General features: G+C 36.5%; 1 protein-coding gene across 1 annotated transcript; it reads left to right on the top strand.

Moving 5' to 3' along the window:
- The first annotated feature begins 29 nt into the window (after positions 1 to 29).
- On the top strand, positions 30 to 10,922 carry LOC129254757 (AH receptor-interacting protein-like). The gene is made up of 6 exons (XM_054893272.2): positions 30 to 155; positions 4,212 to 4,320; positions 5,034 to 5,213; positions 5,871 to 6,141; positions 6,964 to 7,194; positions 7,643 to 10,922. Exons 2-6 carry the CDS (start codon positions 4,222 to 4,224, stop codon positions 7,846 to 7,848), a joined length of 987 nt encoding a protein of 328 aa, XP_054749247.1. The 5' UTR covers positions 30 to 155; positions 4,212 to 4,221; the 3' UTR covers positions 7,849 to 10,922.
- The last annotated feature ends 34 nt before the right edge of the window (positions 10,923 to 10,956 follow it).

The raw sequence follows: 10,956 nt of genomic DNA, 5'->3' as shown, positions 1-10,956 counted from the left end.
CTTAAAGTAGAGTACGTGCGAAATAAATCACTTCGTTTGGCAGCAAGACTTTTCTGCAAGTTCGATGACAGAGTCAGAGGGTTATATTGGATTCTTTTTTGTAGCTGTCTCCTTTATTCGAGAATAAGCAGTCTTCTCCGTGAAAGGACACTGTGGTTAGATTATTATATTTAATATTTAGAATAAATATGTCCTATAAATTTGGCTTCAAGTGAGCCTAATTGCTTTTTTTGACATGCCGATTGCTACCGTTTTGTATTGTAGTCCCATGGGCTGCAATATACGTTAGCATATACCGTAACTCGTAAGTCATAAGCACTCCGCGGCTCAGTCAGGCGATATTGGGTGATTTCAAGTACGGTGTTCCGTGTTGGTGTTGAGAGCTTAAAAAGGCCGCTGAACCGAGCTCCAAAACCGAGCTGGGTTCAGAGGAACGATACCAATTGCGTTATCGATGGCGCGATGGCACATGACGTCACGCCTAGCTAACTTTTACTTTTTAGGCGTGTGACGTCACGCGCCTCTGCGTAGGCCGTAGTAGACGTAGCCAGGGACCGATTGCACAAAAGGGTCTTTCCAAGGACCGTCTTTCGTGTCGCCCATCTTTTATGATGCGCTATAAGCGGGGTGTTTCTGAAATTTATGATAAACAAATAAAATTTGTAAGCTTGCTTTTATTTAAATCAAATTTTATACAAATTACAATTTCATGACATGAGATATCACATCATTTTATCACTTGTTCACTGCAACCACCCTGCCTATGGGGTACAGGTTGGACTATGGAATGCCAATGCTGTACAGAGCACACACTTTAAAAAACGATTAAAATATCACTTTTGTGACCAAAATTACTAATTTTCATACAGTTGCGATTTATTTTTCATTTGTAACTTGGGAATAATTTTTGTATCCACTAGAGCGCTCAAAAACTTGAATTTTGGGCATATTTTTGTGTACCCCCTCTATTGTTGGAAAATAATATGGCAAGAAAATTTTCATTTTTTATCTCTATTTTTAATTAAGAAAAAAATAATTTAAAGAATCAAATTTACTTAAGGGCCAAGTCGTATAAAGAATAGGTGTAATGGAAACTGTCAGTGTAATAAAATCAAGCATTTGTACCAAAGAAAAAGAGAAAATAAGCCAAACATTGCCATCCTTATTTTGCCACACATGGTGATATAACTGAGAACAAGGTTATATCATAACCTTGTTCATTGAATGAGTGCATTTTATAAACAAATATTTTGTTTATTTTAACGGACAAATAAAATATATTTGCAGATAATTTATTTGAAATGCGTTTCACATGGCGTATCATAAAAGATGGGCGACACGAAAGACGGTCCTTGGAAAGACCCTTTCGTGCAATCGGCCCCAGGAGGCTTCTAGAGAGTAAAAATCATTTACTATACGTATGCTTACTCTCAACAAAGCCAGGTATTCCTTCCTATTCATCTCCACGTAGGGCCCCAAAACCTGAAAATTTCACCCCCGAGATTTCTACTTTCCTTCTAAAACTAAAGATCTAGCCCTAAATCATGTACATGGGATAAAACTTCATTTCCGACATTTCTACGCTCTCGTTGTTATTTTTAAACAAGAATTAATCAAAAAAATGAGAAAAATATTGTGAAAAGACGGAAGAGACTTGCCCGATGTTTACGCCGCCATCTTGTTTCCTATTGTACTTCCCCAACGTTTATACGGACGCGTAATTTAGCCAATTTTTGAAAATAGTAAAAAATTTCATGCGGCGGCCAAAATAGATCGCGCGAGGACGATCAACTACTTTCTTTTTTTTACGTGGCCTAACGCTCAATTGATTTGTACTCATCTTAACTGTATAAGGTAATTTTACATGGATGTTTCATAGTGTTCGCTGCCTGTTCACGAGCTCGAGATTGCCAACACCAACACTTAACTTGAAATCATGATTTTCCCAATCCCTGGGGGTTGGTGTTGGTGAATGGGGAAACGTAGATCGTCAACACCAGCCGCAGTGCTAGTGCTGGGTTCAGCAGACGACATTCAACACCATCCTTCAACACGAACTGCCGGAAATGCATCATATTTTCCGAGGTCAATCCCAACACCAGCTTGATTTCAAGTATGGTGTTGTGGCTAGTGTTGGTGTTGTCACAACATCAGATTTCAACACCGTACTTGAAATCACCCATTTTGCATGGTGGGGATTGGTGCGTGTGCGCATGCGCTCGCGCTCCACTTCACTACACTACCTTGGAATAATCCCTTTGGCGCTAGGCAGCTCATAGTCATAAAGCGCAAGTGGTGAGGTGCTGTGGCCGAGTGGTCTGAGCTGAGTTCGAGGGGCGTCTGGCTAAAATGAAAGTCGTCCACGGGGTTCGTTCCTGACCCTGGCCGCAGCACATCATTAATAATAATATGCCCGTGACGTTAGCTGAGGCCTGACTGACTCTGAGCAAGGCATTTAATCGACAATGCTCTTTAACTTTAAGACTTTATTCTGCATTCAAATAAATCGTGGAAATGCTATAGATTGATGCAATAAATTCTACTTGATACTAATTTTAGGCCTACTAACGTTAGAATGTGCCCTAGTTTGTTTACTTTTTTTAATGAAAAAAAGTATTTAAGAATAGAAAAAAGGAAAATAAAACCGCTACACTACAGCTAGAATACACTTGATACTTGATGTGGTAATCCCTTTGGCAGTTTGTACAGAACTTCAGAAGCTATACTGGGATGATGACTAAAGTGAGCCACTGCCACTGGAATGAGTGTCATGAAGTGCAGAAATTGTGATGAACAGACATAGCAATTTTGTATATACATTAAAAGATTATCTGAAATATTATCTCCCAAGTCCCATGCATGAACCATTAATGTCATTCCATATTAACTTTTACTGTCAATTCTCTAGGCATTATTTTTTTGTGCTAATTCAGTTTTGCACCAGCTGACTTAGTGCAAATTTCCCCACTAGTAAAATTTTGTTTGCAAATGAAAGAGCATTCATTTAGCAAGTCTCTCAATCACATTTTAGTCAATATGCCCACTCCACTGCTCTAATGAACATCGCGTTCTGGAACAGTCGTAATTCGGCTTGATCTCAACATTATTGTCAAATTCTCAGTCAGACATCACTTCACTTGACATGCTTGCTTCATTGTAGTTTTGATATGATCTGTAGTTAGCAACCAAAAGATCTGCCTGGGGCAGCTTACCCATTTGTTTGCGGCATGTACACATGAATGTGGTCACAAACTTCAGTCTATAATATATCAAAATTACGGGAGATAATCTTTCAGATTGGAAACTTGCTCTGGAAAGGATAAAAGAAGCAACACCAACAACAAAAAGAGGGAAGAGTCCCTTTTTCAACAGCCACCCAAATTGAGAACTATATATTAATTACAACTTAGAATATACTGTAGTAAGCAATATAGTTGGTTTATAGTAAATAAAGAGGCTTTTTAATAGGAGAAATTATAATTTGTAAACAAATTTTTGGCATTACTCCTATGTGTTTAAGATCGCATTCTCGATCTCTGTCAGAATTTTTTTTCTGACTGATGATTTTCATTACAGATCGAGCATGCAATCTTAAACACATGGGAGTAATGCCGAAAATTTGTTTACAAATTATAGTTGGTTTAGTTTAGAAGTGATAAAGAGTGTATTTTAAGTAAAAGTAAAATCATACTGGACTGATGTAACGACATGGGTTGAATTCTGCTCTTGTTCAGGGGCTGCGGAACGGTTTTCAAAGTGGGGGGGCTGAGCCAAAAGTGGGGGGGCTGACCATGCTAAAAATCACAATCATATGGTAATTTTTACGTTTTTTAACACGGTTTTGGAAAAAAGTGGGGGGGCTGAAGCCCCCCCGGTTCCGCGGCCCCTGCTTGTTGGCTAACATTTTTTTTTATTCATTAATTTATAATTCATTCCATTCAAACTGGACCCCAAAATAATATGACAAAACTTAACTAGTAAAAATTCAGTTGGTCTGGCGGCTAGGCAGAATGATTAAACACTGATATGATTTCATTACCTTCATAAAGAGGTTTTTGAAATGAAATTGAATAATGAAGTTGGAAGCTTACTGTTGGATTTTAGAGATATCAATGAAAAAATTATTGAATAGGCCTCAATTTCAAATGCATATTTTTACTAAATGAAAAGTGAAATAACACATCCTTATTTGTTTCAATTTAATCAAATAGAACTAATACAATGGAAACAGGACTAGGAACAGGTCTAGGTTATGGGATCAATAAATCTATTGTTCATCCTGGAAAGGGCAACCTCCCTCTTTATCCTGATGGTACAAAGGTGAGTTGGCCTCAGAGAAAAAGTAAGAAAAATCATGAATTATCACCTCTATCCTCATCACCAGCATCTTCTATCTTCCTATTCATCATCACTGTCATCAGCATTCTTATTGCCATCACTATCATTGTCGTGATCATCTTCATCATCTTTATCATTGTCACCATAATTACCACCATTGTCCACCACTATGATCATCGTCAGCATCTTGTTCATCATCATCATTCTCTCCTTTACTATTTTCATCATCATCATCATCACCACCATCATCACCACCACCATCATCACCACCATCACCATTATTGATACCTTCATCATCCTGATGACCATCATAGGCATTTTGTTTATCAACATTACTGTAATCATCATTACTTTCTTTATTACTATATTCATATTCATCTGCATTATCATCATAATCATCACTATCATTACCATCACCACCATCACTACCTTCATCCTTATTGGAATCATCATACATGTAATAACCACAAATGTCCACTACTGTGATCATCATTGACTTCTTGTTGACATCATCATCATCCTTGCCAACGTCATCTCCACCATCATTATTTTCATCATCATCATCACCACCTTCACCATCAACACTGTCTTCTTCATCATCATCATTATTCTCATCACTGTCACTAACTCACTATCCTGGTAAATCCTGGTTACCGCAATCACTTTCATCTTTGCAATTACTCTTTATCTGCTAGGTAACATTTCATTACAAGTGCAGCAAGTGTGATGAGGAAGAGACTGTGATTGAAGACACAAAAAAGGTTAAGAAGCCCATGGAGCTCCTGACTGGCAAATCATTTAAGTTTGAACTTTGGGAGAATGCACTGAAGACCATGCGACCAGATGAAGTGGCTGACTTTGTATGTGACACACAGGTAATGATTGTAGAGGAGTTCTTTTCATTTTCCTTTTCCTTTTGGTACTCATTTGATTTATCAAGTGCTAGTGTAAAGATCTCCCACTAACACTAATTTGGTAATGTTTGTTTAGATATTATAGTGTACAATATATAGCGTACAGGTATATAAATTTATTTTTCAACTTTAGGTAATGTGATTAAAAGATGACTTTTTGATAGATGATGAATCAGATTGTCTTCCCATTTCTATTTGTTTTTAGAGAAATTCTTTTTGAACAACTTTGTGAAACACCTTGGATTATTTCACAGTGTTTACAATGAAAAAAACAAACAATGAAAATCAATATTGAATGGCAAGTTAAAGGAATAAATTGAATGAACATGCTTTATGAAGACTACTTACTTGGGAGCCTTCGCTGAGTGCTTCTTTTGACTTTTCTTTGAACATATGAATACAGCATTGAGTAAGATGATTGTATGAAAGGGCAAGAAAAAATATACAATTTTCATACAGAACTTTCCTTCAAAATAGGTAAAACTTTGTAAATACAGTGCCCATGTAAATCCAGATAAAAATCAACTCTTGTCTAAGATATTTTGCACAGTGGATTCAATGAAAATACACAGAGTAAACAGAAAATGTATATGTAATAGTTCTCAATTACCTTTCCAGCACCTTGCATCTTACCCACCTGTTGAAGCCAAGCTTCGTGCTTTCCGCCATGGTAAGAAAATTGAGGAGGAGAAGCACTGCTGCGGCATGGCCCAGGTCCACCAATCCGGTCTAGGCTACGAGGACTTGGACTCCCTCATGAAGGACCCTGTGCCACTCCGATTCACTATGGAGGTTATCAGTGTGGAGGAGCCTGGACAGCATCGTTTGGAAGCTTGGGCAATGAATGACGAACAGAAGAAAGCTGTCTTGCCTAAGCTCAAACAGGAAGGCATGTTCAATTTCATTCAATAGTCTATGATATGCAAGATATATAGAATTTATACAATAAATGAATTAAACACAATAATTACATGTACATTCATGGACATGGCATAATGAGGCATATATATGAACATATGCAGTAATCAGTCACTTCATTCTCAATTAAGTACCATTTTCATTTTGCTGTCGCATTTGACACATTTACTAAATGGCAAGGAAATGGATGATAAAGATTGGTAGTAGCAGTAGCAGTAGCAGCAGCAGCAGCAGCAGCAGCAGCAGCAGCAGCAGCAGTGTATTCTGTGGTGGTAGTACGAGGAGTAGTATCACAAGAAGGTGAAGAAGTAGTTATAGGAGGAGGTGGTAGAATAAGATGAAGTAGTAGTACAGATGACTGCCTAAGTCAAATCTCTTGGGACCACAGAAATCTAATGCAAATTTAACTGATGTTGACAAGATGTAACTAACACATATCTTGCATATTCAGGTCTTAAATAATACCTCGACTTTAATAGGTGAATATTTGACTTATGGAGTGTCGATTCAGTCAGAGTCTGCTGTAATTGTATTAGGAAGAGGAGAATTATTAGTGAGTAGTAAGCAGAAGTAAGTAGTTGACCTTAGTAGTAAGTAGCACCATAAATTTCATGATGATGATATTATATAGGATGAATGTGATGATGATCATATTAGTGATAATGACCATGGTGATAGAGGTGATGGTAATTTTAAGGAGGATGCTGATGATGTCCATGATGATTATCATTATGATGATTATTGTGTGGTTCTTGTGCATTTGTTACAGTTATTTTGCTTTCACCAATTGCAGGTAACCGTCTATACAAAGAAGGAGAGTACGAGAAGGCAGCAGAGAAGTATGCTGAAGCCCTTGGCTGTCTTGAGAACCTACTTCTGCATGAGAAACCCAATAGTGCAGAATGGTTAGATCTTGATGGGGACAAGATTCCATTCTTACTCAACTTTGCTCAGTGTAAGCTCCATATGAAGGAGTACTACCAGGTCATTGAACATACAACAACAGTTTTGGAGAAGGAAGACGGTGAATATGCACTTATCTATTTCAGTTTCGTATTAATTGCAATTTGTTTGAAACATCAGTTACAAACAAAGATTGTGAATGAAAATATTCAAAACTATAAATTAAAGATAAAAACACATCAATTTAGAAAGGAAAAAAAATATGGGATCTGGGAAGAATAGTCATATATGCAAACTTCAGTGTTTTGAATTTCATGGATGATATCAATTGAATTAAAAAATGTGGTTAAGAGCATAAGTTGGAAATACAATGGAGAGTCAAGATTCCAGATTTAAATTCATAATAAAGAATGTAGTATTTATTCATGAAATATTTATAGATTTACAAGTTCGTTTTGATCTTAGTTATTCCATTTATCGTCTGAAAAAAAAATCATTATAAAAGAATGAATTTAATGCTCAAGGCACTTTATTCAAATATTACTATTCTCTTTCACTTGAACATCTAGACAACGTGAAGGCACTGTACAGGAGAGCAAAGGCACATTCTGCATGCTGGAATTTCCGAGAAGCTCGACAAGACTTTGGTGTAGCATTGAAGCTTGATCCTAAGCTTGGCGGAGCCATTCGGAAGGAACTAGCAGTGATCGAAGAAGCAGAGAAAGCCAAGGATGAAGAGGATAAAGCCAAACTTCAGAGCCTCTTTACCAAGTGAGAATGGAATGTATCATAAACTTTACAATTGGACGTTTTACCTTTTACCAGCTCCAGTGGACTATTGAAACAAATATCGGGCAAAGCGAAGCATCATCCTTATTTCTCTGAGTAATGAAGATATTACTAATAGGCCTTATAACTGGATGTAGAGAGTACAGTGTTGAGTCATAGCCATTCATCTCTCTGGATACTACTTCTAGTTCAAGCTTTGAAAATCTAAAGTAAAATATGTTGCAGTGGCTGCTAACAATACAAATTTCTTGGTTCTATAACCAACTGAAACATACATGGTGCAAGGATTTTTCTTTCGGACCCATTGCTATATTCTAACAATAGACTGAAATCATAACCTCTAAATACCTTTGGTTAACTGAGTCATACTAACACTGATTGTCACCTGAGACTTTTGTCATACTGCATGTGAAGGATGTATTGTCACTCTGACATTACATTGTTATTGCTGATTGGATGACAAAACCTTTAATTACAAAAAAAAAATAATTGTTCAGGAGAGTAATAACTGTCATGACTTCATATGTAATGGAATAGTCTTCCCTCTGACACAGCATTTAGATAGAGGGTTTGAAATGGTCCACAAAATGTAACGCAAGAGGTCTTATCTCCCCTAGGACATTACCCTTCTAATATGGTCATTGCCAGCAATAATCAAGGCCAGCACTTGTGAGTTATAAGGCTGCTTAAATTAGGAATTAGTCGATTCATTGGGATATCTTCAGATTTTTTGGATGTTGCAAAAGACTGTGGATTTCAGGAAGACATGTGAAGATTCAGGCAGTTGTATTCTACAAACCTGAGGACATCAACATGCTGCCCAAGCTTTGAACCACTTGCTTTGTGATACTGATGACAGTGCTTTATGAACCAGATAGCATGTTGGTCTTCAATTATTTCTTTTGATAATGTACAAACTATTATGGATTCTTTGTGTATTGTGATTGCTTTTTGTGCTCCTGTGATGTTTTTGAAAATCTAGCAAAGTCTTGCCATAGCAGGTATGATTGTGTTTCAGCCCATTTAGAACAGCATCCTTGCTAAAATAGGCCAAAGTAGATTTTACATGTTCCTTATGTACACTGTATGTATAGCTCAGTGACATCTTGGGGGAAGGGGGCAAGGGGCCAAGTTGCAGTGCAAAGGTGAGTTGTGAACAGATATGACAGCCTGTACAGAAGAAGATGGTCTTGAATCAACCCCCTTAACATTTTCTGCGACCTTTCCGCTGCGAGAAATTTTTCGACTGCGCCAGCCGCTGACTTTTTACTTTGAAGTCTCATGCATCTTTTCAGACCCGAAATTCTCGCTACCCCAAATAGGAACAAAAATCTCATAATGCGCGAGACGAGATAATTTTCACTCCGTCGGGTCGTCATCACCACTTCCGGTTCAGAGTCATGCATGTTCGCGATACTGAGTTTTCCACCACGCAGAAATCGATGCCAATCAGAGTAATATGTACAGATTATAATACTTTTTATTTAATTTGGTCAGTTTTGATTCCATTTGAATTATAAATAAAAATAGAAAATATATTACGCGTGAAAATAATTTTTATTCATGTTTTTATTTGGTTATAAAAAAATAAAACAAAAAATGAATATCTTAAAATTTTGCATTTAGTGACCGGCCTGACATTACGATCGTATTCGACTAGACGCTAAATATATACACTACAGCATTCATTCCGTTCAATTTTTCGTTGACCACAAAATGGATAAAAAATAAGTTTCGGAATTAAAAAAAATCTTAACTGACAGAGGAATACCGTGCAATAGAAAGCGTCGGGCAGAATTAGTGACTTTAACAGAAAAGGCCGTTAAACTGTATCGTGAAAGAGAGGGTTGTGATCACGAACTTTCCGAGCAAAAGCGACGTTGCGTTGTTGTGGATGACGGCACTGTTGATCTGAATGGCAAAACAGTGCATTGGACTTCCGAACAGGAAGTTGTAATACCGAAAAGCTATCCCATAATGCAATGCGCGTTACAGGGATTTTTCGTGGATCTCCACGAAGTTGCTATTTGGGGTAACGAGAATTGCTCCAAAACGTGATTCTGTGTACAAAGTCAATGTAAATTGAGTTATCTCATACTGACATCAGTTGAAATTAATGGATTTTAGAATAATTACTATATGCTTCAAAAAGCTTCTGCTATAAATTTGGCGAAAAAACAAAGAAAAATGAAAGGTAAAAAAAGAAAGAAATACATAAAAAATTCATTTTCAAACCAGAATTTTTTTAATTTATAATTGTTAGCAATGGTATAAAGAATATTAAGACCAAAAATTAGCCTTCTAGGAGCTATTTTTAGTGAATTAGTGCAAAAAGTATGATTTCCTTTTTATGCTAATTTATGGATAAATTAGCATTAAAAAAATCTTATTATTTCCGAAAAATTAACCAGACAGCCTTGTAGATCACATCCCCCACTATTATCATGCCAATTTTCATGGCATTCACGTGATTGGCGGCTGAGATCTCAAGGGGGGTTGATTCTTAGTGACCTGCAATGATTTGTAAACTGCAGTCCTTTAATGCATTGAGAATTACAAGTGGTTCACACTGATTGGCTGAATAAAAGTATTTTATCTGTTTTCTATGCATGCATTTATTCTGTCATCACTGTGCATACAATTTTACACGTATAATATGATGCAAGTTCAATTTTGCCAAAGTTATGAGTTTTTCAGTGATTTCAGATGCAATACAAGTGAATATTAACCTAATCAACAGGTATCTGTCATCTATCCATCAACCTAACTACTATCTACTTGATTGGACTAAAGTTATCATTATTTTAATCATTTGAACGCCGATGTCATAATGATTATATATTTCTTGGAATTTTAATTATGTGTAGCAAGGAAAATACCCTAGTTACTGATTTTTTTCATCATTTGATACAAGGCAAAACAAAGTAAAGAACAATAAAACAACTTCCCCTTTAATAAAAGATTAATTCAATGAAGGATAAAAAAAAGAAGAAAAACAAGATTTGAGCAATTATAAGAATGATTGATAGATATATGGACAGAATAAATGTGTTCACTCAGAACAAAAAAAAAAAAAAAAAAAACTAGCAAAGAG

Source organism: Lytechinus pictus, chromosome 2, assembly GCF_037042905.1.
Source record: "Lytechinus pictus isolate F3 Inbred chromosome 2, Lp3.0, whole genome shotgun sequence".
NCBI classification, from domain to species: Eukaryota; Metazoa; Echinodermata; class Echinoidea; order Temnopleuroida; family Toxopneustidae; genus Lytechinus; species Lytechinus pictus.
This window is presented reverse-complemented; position numbering and strand designations above follow the sequence as displayed.